This window comes from Platalea leucorodia (genome assembly GCF_965183815.1).
Source record: "Platalea leucorodia genome assembly, chromosome: 1".
NCBI lineage: Eukaryota > Metazoa > Chordata > Aves > Pelecaniformes > Threskiornithidae > Platalea > Platalea leucorodia.
This window is the reverse complement of record NC_138823.1, coordinates 46,677,260-46,701,213: the sequence shown is the minus strand read 5'-3', so window position 1 is coordinate 46,701,213 and position 23,954 is coordinate 46,677,260. Positions and strand designations below refer to the sequence as shown.

Genomic DNA, 23,954 nt, shown 5'->3' with positions numbered 1-23,954 from the left:
GTCCTGCAGGCTTGGGGAACCCCCTCTTAGGTCAAGTGTTCATTGCATTTGTGTTACCCATGCGAAAAAAATCTCTATCAGTGAACGATACCTGGCAAAAGAGCAAATGATGGAAAAGGGTGAGAACATGTAAAGAAGTTACTACAAGATAACCAAGTGTTTGCTTTGCAATGCACCACAGCAGATGTACGTGTGCACGTCACCACCTCGTGATGCGTATTTGATGAACTGAGGTAACCTCTGCCTAAATGTAAAAGGATAAGGTACTTCATATTTTCTGTGGGGGAAGAACCAAAATGAGAGCAGCTGAAATGCAGTACGTTCCCCCCCCCACCTTATTCCACATAAATTATCTTGTTCCCTCACTCTAAAACTGGTTCAAAGTGTTATCAAACTTTTAAAGTGTTGTCAAAATTTTAAATGAGCTTTGAACCTGTAGTCATTTACATCTGTTCAAAGTGAATGAAAAGGGGAGGGGGGGAAACAAATAATTTTCTCCTCCTCCTAAATTAACTTTTCATGAAGATAGTAGAAGACAGCCTAAACCAGCTGAGAATCAATCCATCAAATTCAAATAGGCAAAATTATGGTATTTAAACAAGTGATCTATTGAAAATAATAACTCTGAAGCATGGTTTTCCACAATATTTGCACGATGATATATTTCCACAATGCCACCTGGACCGATCACTTCTTCAGCATGCATAAACACAAGTTTGTCGTCATTTGGCCTATACTTATACACCGGGATCTCCATCTCAGATGGAAAATTTTGAGGGATCCGCTGACAGAAAAGCTTTAAAAAAATTATGTTCCACAGCTTACCTTTGAAATAAAAGAAAAAAAGATTTAAGCAAGTGGTGAGGTATTATTGTCTACCGTGTATGACCCCGCTATCCCTCCCAGGGCCAGCACAGCGCAGGTGGCCCCTTCCTGGGCAGAGGCTCCCTGGGTGCTGAGGGCAGCAGCCGGGTCCCAGCCCTGGTCCCCGGGAGCTTTTGGCTGAGCCTCTGCTGGTGGGACAGGATGGGCTGCCAGGCCCTGCCCTGCTGCCCCCGCTGCCTCCAGCCATCACGGCACCCTGACAGCTACCAATACCTTCCTGCGGCTTCTTTTATCACATCACCTCTCTGATTATGCAATTTCACAATACCTCTCTTTTGCAACTGATGGGACAGGGGATAGGAGGAATGAGGATGGATTGGGCGAGGAATATTCTCTTTTGCATTAGATGAGTTTTCTGTGGTTTTGAAGGCTGCAAGATGATCTTCCCAATCCAGGGCATGAACCAGTTGCTATTTAAGAGAGCTCGGTGGGAACTCTCCCTTCTGGGCAAGTTGAACTTTCGACATGCAACATGAACTTTCCTTCTGTGGTATCTTACACTTCTGGAACCACATAAAAATTAAAGAAAATATGAAATACTGACACATTTGGTAACAATTTTCCATCCACCTTTCAGATTCCTAGAATATATTAAACATGTGGGCTTTAATTCTACTTTATATACATTTTTACAGATTTGTAGATGTTATGAGACACAGTCTTGGGTTTTAACAAAAGCTTCACAAAGGGAAAAAAAGAGAAGTACACTATAAACCAACAACAGAGCTATACAACATTGTGGATGCCAAATGAATTCCAAATGTTCAGCAGTTTAAAAGTGCTGATGTATTCCCAAAACACAGTCCTGCTATTTCTAATAATAAAATTACTTTATGTTATATCATCATTTAGTTAATTATTCATAAATAATGGCTTGGATTTAGTATCTCCTATTGTTTAAATGGTTTGGACTACCCTGCCTTTTTCCCCCATCCATATATATATTTTTTTTTATTAGGTCACCAATACCTAAATCCAGGAGTCATAAGCCTCTAAGACATCTAGGGCTGAAGCATATAATGTACAAGTAGAAACTAAAGAGGAGGGTTTGTAATTTAGCCTGGAAAAGAGTAAGTGGTGGTAGGCATGTAATTGCATCCTCAGATGCAAACGCTTGTCTCTTTGGGGGTCTGAGGTTGTGGACTCTTATTACCCGACGGTTGCGCTGTCTGTACTAGGGCTGGATGCAGCTGCATTGCGAGGGAAGAGGCTGCCCGAGATGGGCTCCTGAGCGGTTCTCTCCCCCCTAACTTTGCCCCCCTCAGTTCCATTAGTCTGTGCATACCTACAGCTAGGAAACAGGGTTAGATTTTCCTTCCATCTTAAACTATTCCTAGTAAAATACTCGAAACCCAATAGGATGGTTTGGGCAACTCAACAATTCTGGCTGGTATTACTAAGTCATCAGGAAGTTGTTATTATGTAAACTGCTCTCCTGGGGATGCTTCTTTGTAAATGTCAGGAATCCTGACACAGGCATTGGGCCACGCGCCACATCCTGTCACTGAACGGAGGTTTGGGCGAACCCGTGTCCATGAGGTCATGGGGCACGTGGAGCTGTGGGTCAGGACAGGCTGCTCTTAGGGAGCCATGCCTGCTAATGGCACATCCCCTTGGTTGCAGAGCAGTGTCGTCCCTCAAGATCACAGAATCATGGGTTAGGATCACAGGATAATTCAGGTCAGAAGGGACCTCAGCAGGTCTCTAGTCCTACCTCCTTCTCAAAGTAGGTTCAGCCAGGAGCTCAGACCAGGTGCTTGGGGCTTTATCCAGCTGGGTCTTGAAAAGCTCCAAGGATGGGGACTGCACAACCTCCCTGGGCAGCCTGTGCCACTGCCTCACTGTGCTCTTGAGGAAAATTTTCTCCTTATATCCAGCGTGAAGTTGTCTTGTCTCAGCTTGTGCCTGTTGTCTGTTGTCTTCCCGCCATGCACCGTTATGAAGAGCCTGGCTTCATCTTCTCAAGGACTTCCCCATAGGTACTGAGGGGCTGCTGCTAGGTGCCCTGAAGCTGTCTCATCTCCAGGCCAAACAAGCCCCAGTCCCTCAGCATCTCCTCACAGGGCAAGTGCTCCAGCCCCAACTACTCTGGTGGCCTCCGCTGAACTTGCTCCAGTTTGTTGATGTACTGGGGACCCAAAACTGGACACAGTATTCTACATGTGGCCTAGTAAAGGAGGAAAATTACTTCGCCCTTACTTAATGGCCCGTGCTACTGTTAATACAACCCAGGATGCTGTCAACCTTCTTTGCTGCCAGGGCATGCTGAGGGCTCCTGTCCAGCTCCCTGCCTGCCACAATCCCGTTTGCCAGGAGTCAGGGGCTGATGGATCGCAGATCTGCAGAGCAGCTATGCTTGAAATGTGGGATCTATGACAGACATCAGAGACACACGACAATTGAGAGAGAAGTGCATTTTGGGGCAAGAAGTCATAACATGCTGGCCCCAAGAGTTAGGTTCTTGCTCTCTGTGTGAGACTAGATAGATCTGATTCTTTACTGACAGGACTGTAAGCACCCAGACCAGGGAGAGGCGGAGACGGGATAACATTGGAAGTCAGCAACCATTTTTGAATCAACAGTAGTTATATTAAAGCTGCTGACTAACTTGTTTTCAGGAAAAGGCTCTGTTTAATGGGACACCTCCAAACACTTAACCGTGAAACCAAAATGATGGAAAAGAACACAGAAACATGGTTAAATATTGGGCAAGGGATAACAGAAGGCTGATGCCCATTTGTTGCTCTAAAGGAACAAAGCTAGAGGCTGGCCCAGATTGGCAAAAGTACAAACCCTGCTAAGAAGCAAGACCTGCACACTCTCAAGGAACTGCACAAAAAGATCCTTAACCATCTCTATTCAAAGATGCTCTAGCATGGCGAGGAAGTTGATTTCTATGTATTTTTTGTGTAGATTTGTCTTCTATGGTTGGTAAAGGAAAAGACAGTAAGATTCTGTGCCACATCTCTGTGTGTGTGTATACAAACCTGTGTTTTCAGAGGCACCAGCAGCCCTTTCAAGATCAAACAGTAGACTGAATTGCCACACAGCTGGAGCTCTGCCAGAGTGCGTACTGAAATCTCTGGGGAACCCAAAGAAACTGCTCTAGGCCCAAAAAGGCAGACCGATTAAAAGTGGGTTGCAGTTTTCATGAGGGATGCTAAACAAGGGTTCTGTACCACATAGACTAAACAGTTGCGTGATCTAGCATCCTGACACGCAGAGACGAGATATTTCACAGAAAGATGCAAAAACCCAATTCCTCCCTTTACAAAACAACCCTTACAAGAATGGTTCCCCTAGATTTATAACAAATAATCCACATCCAAATCACAGATACATCTTTGCAATGTCTTCTATTAAAACACAGATGAATAAAAAATAAATACATGTGAGTACATAAATGTGTATATATGCAGACCCTACACATAGAAATCCAGTAAGCATTTCAGAACACTAACATCTTTTTGAAATCATCATTTTTTGATAAAGCAAAAGAATGAAATTATGTGGTTGGTATTTCCACTTTTATGAGACTCAACAAGGCATACAACTCTTTATATCCAGTGTACTTGTCCCAAAAGTGATCTAATGAACCTTTGTAAATTCATGGGCGTAACATGGCACTCAAAAACATGTACAATTACACCATCATTGGGGAAAAAAGTCCTGCGGCAAGTAATATCAAATGCAGCATCTCTGTGATGTGATTTCGTTATGTTGTAGGCTCATTAGCATTAGCATATGATATGTAGAAGGAAAATAATGATTACAGAGCTCTTGAAATGCTACATTATGTCAGCTACCATTAGAACAGATGAGGAATAAGAAATGGTGTGCACATGAAGACGGTCTTTCAGAATCATGTAATTCAGTTGGCCCACAACTCTTCTACACATGAATACAGTGACAGAAAATGTAAGGGTAATGAATGACTTGGTTTATTTCACATATTATTCAACAACTTTTAATTACACCCCCAGTCTTCTGATCCATCAAAGTAATATGAAGAAGACTGCAAGATTTTATTTGTATAACAGCGGGCTGTTGACTCATCGGTTTTATGGAAGGTGGAAAATGTTAGTTTTCACTGCCTCAAATATTCAAGGGCTTTATTAAACTGAGGTGGTTTGCAAAAACTAACTACAGTTGATAAAAATTATTATAACTGCTTTTAAATAATATTTGGAATTAAAATTTAGGAAAAAAAATAAAAATACCATTGGTAAAAACACTGTATAATAAACACTGTACTCAACATACATCAAATTGTCCATGCACAATCATGAACAGTATTAACTGTCTCCTAAGAAGTTCCAGATAAATACGCAAATGAAAGTCTCCTGTCCTAAATTTTCAAAATCATGTAAAATCCTTGTGCTACCAGAGTCGAAAGCAAAACTCCTGTTCAATCAATGTGAGCAGAACCCGTTATGTTTCTAAATCTCATAGTTACACAGGTAGCCTTGGAAATGCATAAAGACTTAACAGAAATCCAGTCTGGTATTTCTCCCACACTGGACCTGTCCTGAACTTCCAGAAGGTAATTCTCTAGATTATACTCAACACACTTTGATCTTTTGGTATGAGTCAGTATGAGAGAAACGATCAAGCCTTGAAACGTGATCATCGTACGTCTGATCTTGTTTCTCTAACCTACCAAAGCGAGGGCTGGGATGTAACTTGAGAGGTCTTCTAGTCCAGCGTGTCCACCTAATGCAGGATCATGTTTAGGAGACATTCAGGAAGCAGATCAAGTTACCATGAGGTAACGAGCCACTGGCTTCCGAATCCTTGCGATAAACGACCATGTCAGCAGACTAAAAAGGAACACATTATCCAAAACTTTGCTAAAAAAGGTGTAAGCAACTGGTCATTAACACTCAGCACTAGGTTTTTAGATCTTCCTTGAGAGAAATCAAATCATTTCTTAAGACTGATAAAACGACTGCACAATCCCCCCTAGTACCTGTTCCAGCGCTTAAATACCCTTATCGACACAAGACTGACATAGCATCCACCTTAAATTTCTCTTCGTGCAGCCAAAACTTACATATTGTCTTTCTTTAAATGGGCATGCATGAAGACTAACTGGCTGTTACGCTCGTACTCCCACAGTACTCGGACTGTTCCTCACAGTTCATCTTTTCTAAGCCTCTTAACATTCCTAATGCCACCCTGTGGATCGTAAACTGTGTGCCAAAGCGAGCAGGACACGTTATTCCAGCTGATACCCAATCAGTACATCAACTACAGCAGTACATGTAACCCCTTTGACATATCTATGACACCTCACACGTAACAGCTTTTTTCTCTTTATTATAACAGCCACAACATTGCTAACACACTGATCCCCAGGTATCTTTTCTGCAGTCTGTTGTCTCTTATTTTATGTTCGAAATGTTGATTTTCTTTCCCCTAAGCATTGTAACTTGTTTACTGAATTTCTTCATATTGATTTCTGGCCATTATATCCCTTTTTCAAGAACATTTTAAATCATAAGCCTATTCGTCAAAGTGCTTTAGTATCACATGAAAATTTTACAGGAGTAATCTCCCTTCTGTTAATTAATGAAAGTATTGAACAGCAACAGAGCCAGGACAGAGAGACAGCTCTGTAGGTAGGATCCCATTTGATAGAACCTCCTATTTCGACAGAGAACTAAAAATTACTCTTTAGAGTAACGTGTTTCCATTTTACGCTGATTTCATCTCACCTACCTCTATCTACTTTACTTATGAGAATGTGGGACAGTATCAGAAGTCTCACTGAAATGAAACCACATATACCTCATTTACTGCCCCCCCTCCTCTGCACAGGGAGTTACCCTCTAAGAAATGGCTTAGAGGACAGAAACAGTGTGGACATACCAAGATGAAAATGTCGAACCTTAGACCTTAATTTTTAATGTTATCTCTGATTTTTTACACCGTATTTTCCAAGGTCTATTCTTTAAGTCAAGCCTCTGTAGTTTGTCCTTAGATCTCTTTTATTCTGAAAGAGGATAAGGTGTCAGAGTTTTCTGGCTTGGAAAACCTCAGCGTATAGGTGCTGTAGAAAAGCCGATTCAAGGAAGATTTGCAAGGGAAATCCTAAGATCGCAGTGATGAGAAGAGGCAACGGCAACAAGAGCTCATCATTAACATTATCGCATTCTGGTGAGAAGAGGAGGATAAAAGTAAAGAACCAAATTCTGGTTTTATTTGTACTCATCACCTGGCTGTCTCAGAACTGCTTGTTTCCAACAGAAACCCAAAACGGGTGGAAAAAGGCAGCTGTGTAATTCCATAGGTGTTCCTCTAGAATTGCAAAATGCTGGTAACAGGAATATAAAAGTCAGAATGACATGACCTGAGTGCTACAATTGCAGTTGGTTGTAGCATTTTGGCTGTGTCACTCCAGATCCTAGGGAACAGCACAAAATCCAAGTACCAGCTTATTCTGCTCTACAGTTGCAGCACATCACCCGAGCACACAACTGTCCTGAAATCAGTACCTGCCCATCTGCCCCACAGCCAAGAAGGTGGCAGAATTATCACAGCAGCAATACCCAGGGTTGCACCTGAACTGTCTCATCGACACCTCTCCGCCTGTTCTCTGTGCACTTTTGAGTGGAAAAAGGAAAACTGAATCTCTGAATCCCCATTAACATGCAGAACGAATGGGAATAGATTTGTAAAGTGAAATAGCTAGCCCTAAGGACCTGACATCCATGCTATAAGGATTTCAGAAGGTCTTACACTGAACTGGTTCCAGTATGATACCACGGACTGAATGTACTGGGTGTACTTGTGCATTCCTAGTACATCTGGTTTAGGTTCATTCAAAGGGAATGCATTTTGTGTGCTCTGGGGTCACTCTGTGATGTAAAACAAAGCTTGGTAATTGGGGAAAACTTGCTTCAAAAGCATAACGTACATGGACCTGATGATGTTAAAGGGTACTGAAGTCTTTGCATTCGTTAGGTCTGCCATCCCCTTTGCAAAGAACTGTAGTGGTTTTGTTGCCAAGGCCCTCCTCCAACTGCGAAGAGGAGACAGACAGTGGCTGAGACATACAATTGTGGCATTCATGGCAGAGAAATGAGTTCAGCTGTGTGAAAATTTTGAAAATTGAACAGTATTTTTTTCAGGCCAAATTTACCTTTATGAAACAGAGTTGATTACACAAATTACTCTTTTAAGCTGCATTATGATCAGCCCCTGGATCAGCTCAGCAGATAAATTGTGCAAAGTGCGGAGCGTATTAAGCCACTGATACTAGTGCAAATGTAACGCTGCAATGTGATGCACAACGGAGAGATGGATGCCTCTACCTAGTCTCCTAGCCACGCTTCAGGTCTGGAAGCAATACATTATTTTAGCTCAATATTGAGCATGTGCTAATAAATCCTTCCACAGATTATCTAGCTTTTCACAAGGCCAACCTGTGTACCCCTCCACTGTACTCTAGAGCTGGGCCCACCAGCAAACACAGAGATAGCCAGGAGGATGTAAAAAGAGGTAACTCGTGTCTGCTTGGCACAGCAATCCGAGTTTAGCACCAGTCCTGTTGACCTGGCAGCACAGGCGGCAGCAGTCTCCTCAGCGGGGCTGGGAAGCTGGAGGAGCAGGATGAGGTGAGGCCCTGGGCTGAAGGGGAGAACGGAAGGGATGGCAGCCAGAGGGCAATAAGAGGTTGAAGAGCACGCCTCAGGCCTGGGAGGTGGTGAGAACAAAGCTGTGGTTGTGGCAGCAGCCCCGGGCATGGGAGGGTGAGGTAAGAAGGCGGGGAGGAGATCGTGGCAGTGATTAGTGTCTCCTTGCCGCACTCCTTTTGCATTTTTGGAGGACTTTAACACATAGTGAGCAGCACTTCAGGAATGGGCAGACCTGCCATCACCTGCCACGTCCTCCTGCAACCTGCAGCACCAGGAAGATGGTGCAGATACCCCACACAGCTGTATTTCTCTGGGTGTAACCTGTGTCACTTGGATTTATTCATTTATTTCCAGGATCTCCCAGTCCCAAGTCACCTCAGATAACAGAGAGCTGGCTATTTGATTTCACCTGTCTGAAACCTGTACTTACCATAGTTTTCCAGAACATAGTTGAACAGATACTTCTCAAGTGTGTTGGCTGATTCCTAGACTTAAAAAAACTACCTAACATATTTTCTGGCCTTTGCAATGCTCCCAAGGAACCAAATTAATTTCAATATACTCAACTTAAATGTTTCAATATGTGATTCTGTCGTTTGGTAATCATTTGCCCTATAATTCATAAGCAGTACACAACAACTACAAGTTTTAAAAAAAAATCCTATTTTGATTCTTCCCCATCTGCATTTTTTTGCAGCTACTTCCATTGAAGTGATAAAGAAGAATGTAATACAAGTGTTCCTCGTATTTGTAGTACAAACTCAAATATTTTAGGCAAGTTACTTAAATAACAGTGTCTGTTTATGCTAAAAATAGCTTTTTATTTTTCCTCTGGTGATCTCAGTCAAGACTGTGGCTCCACTGTTCAAGCACAGGCCTGTGCAACTTACGCCCAGGTGCAGCCTGCAGCGTGTTGTATCCCACTCACGCTGGAGACACACAAACAGGTTGATACATCTGAGCAACCTGCTGTGCCTAACAAGTTCCCAGTGAGTGACCTGGAGAAGGCTCTTGAAACCACAGTTACTCCGCCATCACGCACCCTGCAGCGGGCAGGCAGAAGTCCTGGCCCAGGGAAGGGTTGGTAGGAGCCGGGAGAAGCTCAGCACCCCGGCTGGAGGCCAGGCTGGGAGGGCCCATGGTAAGAGCAAGAAGGCAAGAAGCATGGGGAGCGCGGGGCAGGGGCAGCTTTGGGAAACCAAACATAAAATAAAAGGTTGGGTGCTGTTCTGGTGGAAGCTGGTGTGTCCCTCACGCTTGTAAGGGGCAGTGGGGTGAGGGTGTGTGAACGGGGTGGCACGGCCCAGCTCAGACACCTGCACCTCAACTAAAGCAAATTTGGATAATCCCCTGCAATGCACCTGCGATGTTCTGGGAACAAAACCCAGGTATCTCAAAACTCTGCAACGTAGCGTTGGTAAATTAAAATATCTAATGATCCACCCATTCATTTGAATTCTGCAAGCCTGTTATTTGCAAACATGAGGTTTAGTTCGAATTATTTAAAGTAAGCTTTTTTTTCCTGGCTTTGTTATTTATTTTTCACAGCCAAAGCATTCCTGCGTACGAAGAATTTGCACAGAGCCAGACAAGCACCGTCAGTGCCCACTCTCTTACAGAAATACTGACTTACACCCAGCCTACGTTTCTTTAAAATATGCAGGGCTTTTAAAGATGTCGGTATTCACTTAAAACCCAGTTCACTTTCTGTCCACCGAGGCCTGCCACTTCATAAACACCCAGTTCCCATCCTCGTACTCGCTCGATTTGAGCCGGACCCCGGCCGGGTAAAGGACCCCCTGCCTGCGGCTGCACGCTGACCGAGCGGGCGCAGGCAGAACCACACAACATCCCGAGCTGGAAGGGGCCCACAAGCATCACCGAGTCCAGCTCCCGTCCCTGCACGGGACAACCCCAAAACCCACGCCGTACGGCTGAGGCAGGAGCCCGGCGGACCCTCCAGCGGCGGAGGGACGGCCGGGGCCGCGGGCAGAGCCGAGCCGGGCGCTCAGCGGCGGCAGCGCGGCGCGGAACAGCGCCCGGAGCCCCCGCACGCCAAAGCGGGAGGAGCAGCCGCGGCGGGGGCCGCCCGCCCCGACCCCCCCGGGCCCGGCCGTTACCTTGTACCGGCGGAAGCCGTCCAGCTGCCGGCCGCTGACATACCGCCACCGCCACATCGCCCCGCCGTGCGCCGCGCCGCGCCGGAGGGAGGGCGGGAGGGAGGCGGCGGGGCCGGGGGCGGGCGGAGGGCGGCTCCCCGGCCGCGCCCCTCGGGCCGGGGCCCGCCCGCCGCTGCCGGGCGCCCGCGGGGGCTCTCCCCTCCCCTCCCCTCCCGGGGCGGCGGGGCGGGGGTGCCCCGCGGGGCTGGGTGCCCGTCGCCGGCGGTGGCTTCCCCCCGGGCGGCTGCCGGCCGGCCGCCCACGCCGGCGGGCCCGGGCGGGCCCCCGGCGTTCCCCCGTGGCCCCCGGCCGCGGCGCCCGCCCGCCGTTAGCGCCGTCTGCAAACCCGTCGCTTCGCGGCGGCGCCCGGTGCGGGGGCGGCCCGCGGCGGGCGCCGGCGGTGGCAGCGAGCCGTGAGCCGAGCGAGGCGGCGGCGTCGGGCCCCGGCGCTGGTTGTCTGGCGAGAGGTGTGCACGGATGCCGTGTGCGTGGTACGCGCGAAGATGCGCCTGTGAAGCCAGTACGCGAAACAACGTTATTTAAGTAACGTGTTTTAGACACAGGTGATACTGAGGATTAAAGATTTTATTGGCCTTCCTTTCCAGCAATAATCTCTGTATTAAAACACCTGTGCCGGAGCCCTTCATGCACCCCATCAGCCCGCAGTACGTTCTGCACCTTCTGATTTCCAGGAAAGCGAGGCACTGGTGTAGGCAGAAGACTGGGAAACATCAAGAGTAATATTTCAGCTGCAAATGCATTTAAGCATATGGCATGGCACCTTGTGTTACCTTCGCTGTACGCTATTAGAGGGAGAGCTGAAATCATACACGTCAGGGGCTGAGATCTTATTGACCAAATGGAATCTATCCAGAAAGGAAATCAATTAAAATCCATTACTTGCACCCTGTGAGCTTTTCCAGGCACCTAATGCATTGTGAGCGCCAGTGTTATTTTACAAACTGTGCAGGTTTGATAGGAATGATATGCAAGTTAAAATCGCTAAGTGCAAACTGTATACAATGGTTCTTGTTCTCTATTATTAATTACACATTAATCACCTGAGATGTGCTTACACCTACGTGCTGCTTCCAGCAGCAGCATCTGAACTCCTGCTCTGGAAAACAACCCAGAGCTGCAGCACTTGCCTTCAGGTTCCTGAGTTAAAGCTCAGCTCCAGTTAGGAAAGCTAAAGTGTTTGGAGCTCATTTTTTCAGGAGCCAACTCTAATTTTAATTAGTGTTCATACCCTGGATTTTGATTCGGGATCCCCTTCACCTCTCATTGTTACTATCATGTTTTTAAGTTGTATTATGCTATTGAAGTAATCTACGGGGGTATCTAAGAAAAGACTCGTGACTACTACTGTACTCGGCGCACTTTTTTTATGCAAGTAAGTTACTAAAACCAACCAAACCATTTTGTAGTTATCACCACTTTCGTTTCTTAACTCCAGCACTCATAAGCCTCAAATGCAAAAGCAGAAATTTGGCTGAACAACTATTAGCAGTGTGACGGACAGCGGTAGAAAAGGTGCTTGCTTTTCCGAAAGCTAGAAGGACACAAAGTATTTTTTGTCTTTGCAGGCCTCTAAATTTATGTTAAATGAAGATGTGCTGTCACGAAGATATAAATATAGAAGATATATAGATATAGCAGATATATGACACAAGTTTTATTTCCTGTTCTTCTCTCAAAACTGTCTTGGTGATAAATGAAACACTTTTTAAAAAAAAACTGTCATAAATACTCCACTAAACAGAGAATGTAAAAGACTGCATACATGTAAAAATGCAATTTCATTAATTCATACCTCTGCACGTTCTGTATCCGCTAATGAGCACATCAAAGGAGGCAGCATTAGATAAGCTGTACTGAAGAGAGGGAAACAGACTGGTGACTGGGTGTGGGACATCACAGAGCAAGGTATGACACAAGTAACGTGGCGTTTGAGAATACTGTGGAAATAATACTGACATGTGCTAGCCTTCAATTTAAGAAACTTCCTTGATTTAGGCATCATGATTCATACAAATGGCTGGCCCTTAAGACTGAGCACGCAGGCTAGCCAGGCCCAGGTGCGAGCAAAACCCACAGCCACGTGGTTTACTGCTACACCTGATGTTCTCACTGTTTCCGTAAGTACCCATGTACATGTTTAGAGATTATTCTGTGGTTATATTTTTCAATCTGAGATGTTTTAGAGTTCTTTTCTGGACAATTGTTTGAGCTGTGATCCAAGCTGTCTGTCCTACATGCAGGATTGTGGGAAGAGCAGTAAAAGCAGCGTTAGTGCTGTAGCACATTTTCTTGGGTCTTTTCTGGAAAACTAACAAGTTGTAGCATGAGTAAAGAGGAGCTCTAACTGGCACCAGCATGTGAGTATTATAACCTGAACAAAATTCCATTTCATGACCTTGAGTGTGGATGAGACAAGCATTAAGACAAAAGCCCAAATCAGAGCACAGTTAACTCTCACTATAGAAAAGGCTTAAGCTTTTTAACAACTGTGGCTGGGATGTTTGTAACAGTTCAGACTTCACTAAGTAAATGACCCAAACATGGCTTTCTGCAGTGCAGGGGGAAATAATTCAAGGCCAGATTTGAACCCAGTTAAATCAGCTGGGGAATTCTCAGGTCTTCGGTGCTACTTACTAATTATGTGTAGTACTGAGAGGAAAGCAGTGATTTATTATTTTGAAAGAGTGGGCATATTGTACCACTGGTACATGCAAGAAAAAGTTAATAAGAATAGCTGTTCCACAGATACGAATGGTATTAAAAAAAAAAAAAAAGAAACCAAACATCAAGACAAGTTATATTCTTAATCCATCAAAATGGTAGGCAAAGAGATGAGGGCTCAGGATGGCTTAGAATAAATCCTTGGGTTTCAGTTTTCACTCTCTCTGTTACAAGTTATATTAATAAATTAATAATGATGGAGCTTCTTGCATAGGGAAAACTGCCTAGTATGGCAACTTTGGCTTAATAATTTATGACAGTGTCTTTTTTATTCCCCAACTTAAAGCTGCCTGCTCTGCAATAGCATTATCTAGAAGGCATCTAATAGTACATTCCTGCCTACTTCAAGAAGTAAGAAAAAGCAGGGAGAAATCATGCAGAGAGAAAACCCAAACGGATCAGCTGCCAAAGCAGCTGAAGAAGGGACTAATGTACTGGGAGGAACAGGTAAAGAGGGAGCAGCGTGGGACACCTCAGATTCCCCTAGAATGTGTAACACGTAGGACGCAGGCAGTGCTTCCCTCCCCATCACTGCATGGGCTAGCATAAACCTGTTAATATTCAGGATGTCTATGCTGTAAAAGAAGAAAGCTTTTCTAAGGTGGCTAGAATCAGTTTAGAGGCTCAATTTAAGTTTCAGGCTCTCTGTAAGCTCATCTTTGTCTGTTAACCTGGTTTATAACTCGTGGCTATTTTACCTAGTATTAGTACTGAATGCTGGAAAATGATGACATCTATCTTCAGAATTGCTGTATCAGTTCCAAAGCCAGTTGTCCATTTGCAGTTTCAGTTTGCCCATGGGCAAATAAGCTCCATGAAGGTAGACTCCTACTGGGAGTTCACTAAAGGACCTTAAAGATGACCTCCAATTTTGTTTGAATGAGAGCTACTTTTACTACATCAACAAAAGTATCCAAAAACCAGTTTGTGAATTTCAGAATATGGCTAGAATATGGCTAATTATTAGAAAACAAATGAAACAACTTAAGTAGTGTAACCTGGTTACGGCTTCTTAGCTATGACAGGGCTTGCAAGCAAGGCAAACGCAGTGAGCCGCTGCGGCATACCACAGTCCTCTCTTTGCCTTCGTTCTGGAGCACCCCGGCACGCTGGGCTTTGTGCAGGGGAAACGGCCACCATGTCAGCAGGCACTTGTCGGTGAGACATGTAGGATTCTGCAGACACGTGACATACGGCCTGGCTGTGGCAGCAGATCTGGTCCCCACAGTCTGTAATTAGAGTCTTTGTGATGCTGGAGTTAGTTACAAGCTGTGGATATTATGGTGTGGAGAATCACGCAGCTGAGGGTGCTGAGCATCGTAGGGTACCGGTTGCGCTGGAGGCGTCTGGGTGCCACCCTACGGCAAGGGGACAGGTGATTCTGGGCAGGTACAGGCCCCCGTGTTCCTAGCAGAAGCAGCCTGTCTGGGGATTCTAATGATGCCTATCCATTTCCTACCTGGAAAGGAAAAGTCATTTTTTCAGGAAAGAGTATGTGTCAAAATAGAGTGAGCAGAAGCTGTGGCCTTGCGCAACAGCAGCAAGTGTTTCTGCACTGATGCACGGTAACTCGCTCGTTAGCAAGGCAGCTCTTCCCAGTTCTGGCCTGTTCCTAGCACTGAACAGACCGTACAACCTTACTCTCAGAGTAAAGCAGGCTCATCAAGTAAGCATCATGTGTGAAGGGAAATGTTTAAAGAAGATAGAAGGAGTAACAGGAAAAAAATAGGGTCTTGGTTTGGGGAAATGTAGGTAGTGACAGGGCTGTACCTTTTGATTCTTAGCTGCTTTACGGCAAATTTTGGAATTTGCAGGGAGCCACTCCTGAGATTAACCTGTGGGACTCATCATCCCAGAGGACCCTTTAAACAGACAGCTTAATCCTCGTTTCCTCTGCTGCAGATCACAGCTCCTTAGAGGTTTGCTCCGTAATGTCATGGTGATGAAAGAAAAAGTCTTTAACAAAATATCACATAAGTGTCACGAGTCAATATACTATACTAATAAATAAAACAGACTTGAATCCATTCTTGGGCTCTGAGGGCAGGCAGCATGGTATGTCTTGTGACCCTATAATTAAACTCTCTTCGTCCAAGACAGGGCAGCCTGGTCTGTACTGCCTACTGAAAACAAGCCCTGGCTCGTGCTATCTCCTAAACAGTGCCAGGGGCGCTGCTTGGCAGTGCTCCAGCTGGCCGGGCCTGACCCAGGCCAGGGAGCCTGCTGACAACTCAGCAGCAAGGACAGTCACCGGGCAGTACTCAAGCCTGTGCTCTGGCTCCCTCCAGTTTGCTAGTGGGAAAGCTCGCTGAGCACTGGCCCCGGCTGTCCGCACCGCTTACACGTTTACCTTCTTCCCAGGTCTGCCTTGGGTAACGCCAGCTCCCTTCAGGCTGCTGTGGAGCTGCAAGCCTCGAACAGTATGGATGTATGTGAATCCATGCCCATCAGCCTTCTTTCCCTCAGCAGTATAGATATGCTGGGTTTAAGTGATGCTTAAGATGAACTTTCCAAACTGAAAAGATCTTCTTGACTGCAGACAGCAGACCCCATCCACTCTTCAACATATTCTTCCTCCTTGGGCATGGCATTACTTAAGGTTTTTCAAGAACAGTCTTTGTAAAGTCTTCAGCACAAGGGTACACCGTAGTCATGATAAAAAACAATTATGCTAAAGTAGTATTAACACTGGACCTAAAAAAGGAAACTCAGTTTCTGAAGTTACTAAAATATATAAAGTGCAGTGTTATTGGTAGCTCAGTAATTTTAAAATCTTGTTGAATTAAACTAACAGGAATAACTTTGGTGGGAGTAAACTGGTCTAGTGATTGAAGTTTAAAAAGTGCCACTTTTTTCCAGCTCTGAATATGTGCCTGCATTTTTTTTTCACCAGCTAGAGCCAAAACAGAGTGCTTTGATGATAGATGTTCAGTTTCAGCTTGGGAAATCTTATTTTATTTGCGTTTATCTCCTTAAACTACAGAGACATCTTATAAAAAGTAGGCAAATATGCTTCCCTAACGTTACCATCTGTCAGAAAGTTATGTACTCATATTTCTTTTATAGCACTGAACGCAAAGAAATAGCAGAAGACATTAAAATGTCAGCCATCGTAAGATGCTATAGGCAGCGCTTGGTGGTGGGATGCTGAGACGACCGGGCTGGGGGCCCAGCGCGCAGCTGCCCTGCGCGGGTCGGCAGCTGGGAAGCCCCCCAGGCTGGAGCCCCTCGTGGCTTTACAGCTGGGGGCAAAAGCTGGTAAAAAGATGCTTCCCGGGTATGTCGATTCATTTAAAATCTATTTTTGCTTTTGATTCTTAAACGATTGGCTATTAATTTTTAATTTGCATGAATGTAAGAACTTGACTCCATTTGCTTTACTAAAATCTGGCATCCCCTGAGGGTTTTTTTTTTCTTTTTCTCCACGAGTGTATAGCTTGCCTCGTCATAGCCATGCATCGTACTATGAAATGGTACAGTTTAATCTATAGAGGAACTGACACTGCAGCTTTGGGATTAAAAAGTCTGAAGTGTTTCCTAGGAAACCTTAGAAAGCCAAGAATCATCAAATTGCAACACAGTCTGCTGAAGAAAATGTTATTTTGGATCTAGACTGGGAATCCGCCCGGGATCTAGCCTCGGCTTTGGGATCGCCTCTTGCCTGATAGATTCATAAAAATCCAGCTGACCCCGAAAGACAGACTCTAAAATACTTAATGAGTTTTTCCTCATCTATCTCATCCCAATTAAGTGGCTGGGATGTTTGTGACTTTTAGAACTTTACTAAGGAAATGACTCAACCCAAAATCCTTTCTCTACGTTTGAATTTGACATTGTCCATACCAGGCTTTATACGCTGGAAAGCTTTTAGAGCTGTAACTTAATGCTTTGTAAGAGGAAATGAATCCATAAGCCCACGTTAGAATGAAGGACAGGCACATTCAATCAATACAAACAAGTTCTCCAAACTTCAGCAATTTAAGCCTCCTTATCTTTTGATTCATTTGTATACAAATACATTTTGTTTCTTTGAGAGAGAAGTTCTTTCTGCACGTGGATTGAGAGACATCGATGCCATCAACAGCACCACTGACAAATAAATGCTCTTTTTTCTGGACTTCACTAACAAAATTCAGTTTTATTGTTAACAGGAATTTTATATTTTTCATAGAATCTTTGTGCAGTAAAAATACAAAAAGTATAAAATTTCTTAATGTTCCCTGAACAGCAGCAACTCTGATCTTGAGCACACAGTCAATCAGATAAAACAGCAGACTCAAACTGTTATTTAAGCCTGCAAGAACACAGATATGCTTGCATATGTACATTAAAAAGAAGTTTTTCAAAAATTATATAGCCGGTTGCATTAATTATGACTTCCAAAAGTATAACTCACAGAAATTCTAAACAGACTTGAAGAATAACGTACTGGTATTGCGAAACTTGAGCTTTTGTGAAGAAGCTCGGCATGTGTTATTCTTTCTCCACGGAAACATTATTTTAAAAAACAATCGCAGCTCTGTTTTAATTCCTAATACATAGGGTTGTTTTCTGACCCCTTTCCCCTATTTCCATGTCATTTCAGTACTTCTTTGTGAAGAACGTGAAAACAAATAAAGGAATCTATTGATTGGGTCACCTTCTTGGGATTCCATGAAAGTAAGTTCCTCCCACGTGTGAGCATCTTGGAATCCTCGGAAAAAGTTTATGTACAGAAAAAAAAATACAGGCTCACCAAGAAGACCAGACTTCTGTGGCCCATGTATTTTTTCTGTGATTTAGCTCTAACATAAGACTATTCAACTGAATAGCGCAATAACACGCTTCTTCAAATATCAAAGAGAACCACTTTGATGATATATAATAGAATTCATTTGTCAGTCTGGTAATTTCAGAAGAAATACTGCAAATTTTTGGAAGGATGAGAACACGGTGCTTTTAGTTCTGTTTTGAGCATAACAATCAAAGGCAGTGTGGGGTTTGGATGATGATGTTTCTGGCTCTCCTCTCTTTGCAAAATCCGCTTTTAATTAGTGTCAGTTTTAAAAGGGAATGAGAAAAGGTTATTGGCCACAGGGTGCCTTGGAAAAAATACAAACTGTAAACTATAGACATAGATATACATAATTAGGGTTTAATAATAAAAAACGCAGTCATACAGTACCTTCTATCAATCATAAGTGCTTTACAAATTCTAATTAAGCTACGAGATACAAAGTACAATTATCTTGTTTTACAAAGATTATTATTCTTAGTTTCTTAACAGCAGCACTGACAGCCTAAGTGACCTTCTCAAGAACATACAAAAAGCAATAAAAAAATAACGTAACTGTCCCTTTTCTGCCAGTGTTTCCACTTGCCGCAGAAAAACATTTTGAAAGGTCATCAGCCTTTTTTCCTTTAGTTGTAATTACAGTTCTCTGGAAGAGAACGTCAGTTCAAAGCATTTGCAATTCCAAGTCCCTACAGCTTGGCACTGACATCACCCTTTTTGCCTGTAAATGTATCTGCTTATTTGTTGTTATTTAGGGGGTTAAAAATCTGAAGTTAATGGCTTAGCAGCAAACGTATTTTTCATAAAGCATCTTGTGTTTAGACATTACTTGCTTAGGTATCTAGCCAGAGTTTAGAAACCAGCGCTGCGTTTATTTCCTTGTGGGGTTAAACAGCATAATTCTTCTGAGATTTACTTCTGAGTGAACTTGGGTATCACAAAGGATGCGGAGGCAAAACACAGGCGGCAGAACTTCTGCTTCCACAACACGCAGAGCTCAGACACAGCTCCCCACCCACTCCCCTCAGAAACCAGGGCTGCCAACCCGGGCAGTGCCAGGGCAAGGGCCAACAGGCCGCAGGCCGGAGCAGCCTCCTCCCCCGCTCCCCGCCTAAGGCCGCAGGGGCCGCCCGGCGGGGGAGGGGGCCACAGCCCAAGCCCGCCCAGGCCGGAGGGACGCGGGGCCAGCCATGGCGTTTCAAGCCGGGAAGACCCCGACGGCTCCCGGTGCCTGCCCCGCCACTCGCCCGCGCCGAGCGCTGCCCCTCCGTCCCTGGGGCTTCTCCTGCGTCCCGGGAGGGCCGGTAGGTGGGCGCGCGCCGAGCCCGTTAACGGCTTGTGCACAACCGCCGCGCTGTGAGGAGGGCCTGCCCCGCGCTGGGGCGGGGGCGCGGCAGGCAGGCAGGCAGGGAGGGAGGGAGGCAGGCAGGGAGGGAGTGGAGCGGCCGAGGCCCCGCACCACCACGGCGGCAGCGGGGAAATGGGAGAGCACAGACCGGCGGCCGTGCCCTCAGGGCCGCCAGCGCCGAGCCCCCACCGCGCTCTGCCTTCCCCGCGACGTCACCCGCGCCCCGCCACGCCCGCCCAATCAGGAGCCGCGGCTCTGGCGGCGCCAAAGCTGGAAAGGGCGGGGGCGCGGCCGCGGCCGCCGGCGCGCGGGAGGGGAGCGGTCTGGGGGGGTTCCCTGTTGCCCCTCCCCCTGGGGCTCCCTCGCCACGTGACACGGGACGTGGCGGCCTTGTCAGGGGGCGATGCCCAGTAGGAAGGTACCTGCGTGCGCGCGGGGCAGGGAGGGGAGGGGGCGGCAGGGAGGGGGCCGCGGCGGGCGCGCGCCGCCCTGGCCTCCCCCTCAGGGCCCCGCCGCGCTGCCGGCGCTCCGGGCGCCCCCCGCGGCCGCCGCCCCGCCCGCCCCCCGCGGCCGCCGGCCACCCGCCGCGGCTCGGTGCCGCGGTGCGAGGCGGAGGCGGCGGCGGCGGAGGAGGAGGAGGAGGAGGAGCAGCAGCCCCGCTGCCCCCTCAGACCCGAACCCGAACCCGAGCCCGAGCCCGAGCCCGCAGCTCGGGCTGGCGCCTCCCCCCGGCGCCCGAGCCCGGGGAGGCGGTGCGAGAGGGACACCCAGCCGGCTCCCCGGCGGCCGGGGCTGTTCCGAGCTCTCGGAGCACCCGTTGCCGGGCTCTGCCCGCCGTCTCTGTCCCCGCCGGCTGCCGGAGAAGAGGGCCCCGCCGCGGCCTGTCCCGAGGCAGGGCTTGCGGGTCGGCCGCCCGCCGCGCCGGGGCGGGGGGCGGGAAAACGGGCCCGCCGCCGCCGCGGTGGCCCCCGTTGCGCTGCGCTCGCCTGTTCTTCGTCGTTGCAGAGTGGAAGCGCAGCTGTAGCGGGGGGAAGGTGTAATTCAGCCTTTTCCTTTGGATGGCAGTCAGGGAAAAAGGGCAGGGAAAGTAAAACTACGAGAGGAAAAGAGACTTAATCAAAATTGCCAGTCTTAATATTCTTTTGGGGAGCTTAGCTTCTTTGGGCATGAGTGCGAGCAGAGGGAGGAGAAGTGCCCCGTGCTTTACTTGGTCTCTTTACGTCGGTAGTTTGCTTTGTGCATTTGGTGATACTTGCAGGATAGTAATTAGGATGCTGTCTCTGATTTGCAGGGCTTATGCTAATATTGAGGTACTGCTGAAAGACAGACTACAAGTGTCATTGTTCACGCTATAAATAGAAATAGAGTTCAAATAACAGATCTAGAATCTAGACCATTTTCCATTTAGCATATGGATAAAATGGTGTGAATATTCTACATCAATTTTTAAATATAACCACATTTTAAAAACAATTTTTATGGAAGAAAATGTCAACAACAAGCTTAAAATAGCCTGCTATATTTCATTTAAATTACCTTGTAATACTGACACTATACATATTTTCTTCTAAAATTTTTGAACTTCTTGACTAGTCAAAAACGGCACACTTCAGCTGCCAAGGTTTAATCAGCTTGCGTTGCAATGTGATGACAGCTTTTGATAATAGGAGTTTCTTTTGCAGACAAAGATAATGTTCATCATTACTATGTCAATGAAAACCATACCAGTCAAGTGAAAAGACAGCAGTCCTCTCCACCTGCTGACTACTCTATTAATTAAACCATTTTAAAAAACAAACCAACCTGATACGTAACAAAAAGGTATGATTGTGTTGTTGTATCCTAAACATTTTGGATCATTTAATCTTGTGGAAGCTTTTCTAAAATAATTCTGTTTTAACCATGTTGATAGAGTGCAGATTTCTGTCTAACTAACTGCTTGGCACCAGTTATTAATACAAAGTACCTTTAAATAGTATTCTGTGAGGTGTTTTTTTGTCTCAATGTAAACATATATTAATTTATAGTCTTGCTTAAATAAGCATGTATAGCTTAAAAAAATCCTGATTTTCAAATGGTAATATTATATACATATATATATATCAGTCAATGAGAATAGCCTTTCATTAAGAGTAGCAAAAATCATGAACACAAAGAAAGGTTTTAAAACAGTGTTTAAAAAATACCAGTCTCACACATAAATATTAATAGGAAAAGTATTCTGAGATTTTTTTTTCCCCTTTCCCAAATGCATACTGACAGTGTGGAAAGAGGTATGCCAGGTCATTGTGACCGTGGTCATACAGTTTAGATTTTTTCATGAATGATTACAACTTGATGAAGTCCTTTCTCAGGATCATACATATTCTTGTGAAACGTCTTTGGAAAATATGCATACTGGTTTTCATAGGAATAAAAAATTAATCTTGGCTTGGAAAAAAAATACAGGCTATGGTTTTAATTCTGCAACCTTTATTTAAATCCTCACTTGAGGGTTTAAAATGCAAGGATGTTTTAATATTAAATTAAAACTTCACTTTCTATCCAGGCACTAAAAACAGTAATTACACTTTCAGGAGCTCAGTAGGATGAATACTGAGTTTTGCTGAAAATGAGATGCCTGTTGTCAAATTCAGTTTTGTGCTGTCTTAAAATTGGGCTTTTGAGGCCTAAGACTCCTTTCTTTTAGTTTATGAGTACTTTTATGTGAAGTCTGTGAGGATAAAGGCAAAAGATGAGGATGGCTGTTGGTCAGTGTTCGATGTTTCTGTGTACTTTTATGTGATTGTTCCCTTCAAAAGTTTTTTTTAAAAAACACAAAAAGTCTCTGGAAACTAGGGCTGCGATCTTCAGCACTTTATTGTTTGTTCTGCTCTGTGTTAGGGAAGAATGCAGTAATTGTATTTGAACACTTTTGAGTGATGCTTAAGTGACATGACTAACTTCTGGATTTGCATGCCACTAGTAGGAGGAGTTCATGTAGTGAAACATTTTATTATTATTTTTGCCCTTCAGCTTAGGTTGCTTTTTGTGTTAGAGAAGGTGAAGTATCAAAGAAAGGCCACTTGCGTATGAAGTAGATAATGTATTGGGTCATGTTTTTCTGGGGTTTCATTCCATGGTTTTTGGAGCAGCCCCAAGAAAGTGGGATTGCTTGGAGCGTAAAGGGCTGTGCAGTGATTAGTCTTTGAACATATGATCCCCGTACCTTCATATAGGGTACTTCTGGTTAACTAATATTGTTGCTTATTTGGCATAAGTAAAAATATAGATTGGTTGAGTGTAGATGTTCTAGATAGAACCACCTATTTAAAAATTGAAAACAACCTCCTGGCCCCTGTCACGAACCCATACTTTTAGTCGTCTGGTGCCTAATAGTGGTGTATATTTACTGAATTTTCAGAGTGCGTCTCCCTTTTCCTCACTGCACACCCGCACACACGTAGGCTGACTTACCCTTTAACTAAAGGAGTAATGAGGGAAGGATTGCCTGCTGTGCCTTTTACATGGAGGGCTTGATCCTAATTCCACTGACACCAGCAAGAGCAATTTCATTTTTTTCACTCCCTTAGGAGAAAATGCTTCAGAGACAAAATGCAGTGCTTTTGTGAACAGAGGTCAACAGAGAGTTTCTGCATGAGGTAGCCATCCTAGCCTCCCCTTTTTTAACTCAGTATTTCAGAGGTCATATTTTATCTACAAACACTTTACGCAGTCCCCAAGATTCTTTGCCTGACTCTTTGTTTTCTAATAAATCTTGATTTTTATGAGTTACACCAGGTCTACATGATCTAGCTCTTTTGAGACTGATTCAGTGATTTATTTTTTTTAATACCAGTATCTTGTTTCTAGACACTTCATGCATAACATTAATAAATTATGCAAGATATTTTTTGTGTGCCCCATTTTCATGCCAGAGGAAAAAGATTATGATTAACCTTGTGACTCGAGATTAAGAGAACTCACTGTTGTTGCTGCATTTCTTTGGGAACAGCATGGCCTTCGGGTTAGCTTCATTATAAATATTTATTCCTGAAAGAAACAAGTTTCTGGAAGTCTTAGTTTCTCTGTTGTCTTGAAGCAGGCTGGAGCGGAAGCAAAGAGCCTTTAAAACTTTCCGTTTCTGCGTGCCAGCCGGTGTATTCCTGCGGCAGAGGTCCTTGGGCACCGGACCTCTGTGCCAGGGTGTCGGGGAGCAGCAGCCCCGGCGGCTCCGCAGGGGAAGGGTGAGGGTGCCCTCCCCGGCATGGGCACCGTGTCCCGCTGTGCCCAAAGGCAAAGAGCCGAAGGGAGGCCCCGCAGGGCTGCTCCCAGCTCTCTCGCACCTGCTCCTGGGCCCGTGGCCGCGCTGCCTCGCAGCTGGCCTCCCTGCTACTGTAGTGCGTCCGTAATTTGAGGCATGGTGA

At 45.4% G+C, this 23,954-nt stretch overlaps 2 protein-coding genes across 2 annotated transcripts in view; one reads left to right on the top strand and one right to left on the bottom strand.

Annotated features, from left to right (window-relative positions):
• Positions 1 to 10,702, bottom strand: part of LOC309604565 (ethanolaminephosphotransferase 1-like) — a gene marked incomplete at both ends in the record, with an annotated part of 56,504 nt that extends 45,802 nt beyond the window's left edge. Inside the window, one exon of the mRNA XM_082337976.1 lies at positions 10,646 to 10,702. Coding sequence (XP_082194102.1) covers positions 10,646 to 10,702 — 57 coding nt within the window. The remainder of the gene's footprint in view (positions 1 to 10,645) is intronic.
• Positions 10,703 to 19,929: 9,227 nt separating this feature from the next.
• The window catches only part of SPIDR (scaffold protein involved in DNA repair), a gene marked incomplete at its 3' end in the record, with an annotated part of 207,009 nt that continues 202,984 nt past the window's right edge, over positions 19,930 to 23,954 (top strand). Inside the window, exon 1 of the mRNA XM_082337127.1 lies at positions 19,930 to 19,966. Within this exon, the coding sequence (XP_082193253.1) occupies positions 19,952 to 19,966 (15 nt within the window). The 5' untranslated portion in view covers positions 19,930 to 19,951. The remainder of the gene's footprint in view (positions 19,967 to 23,954) is intronic.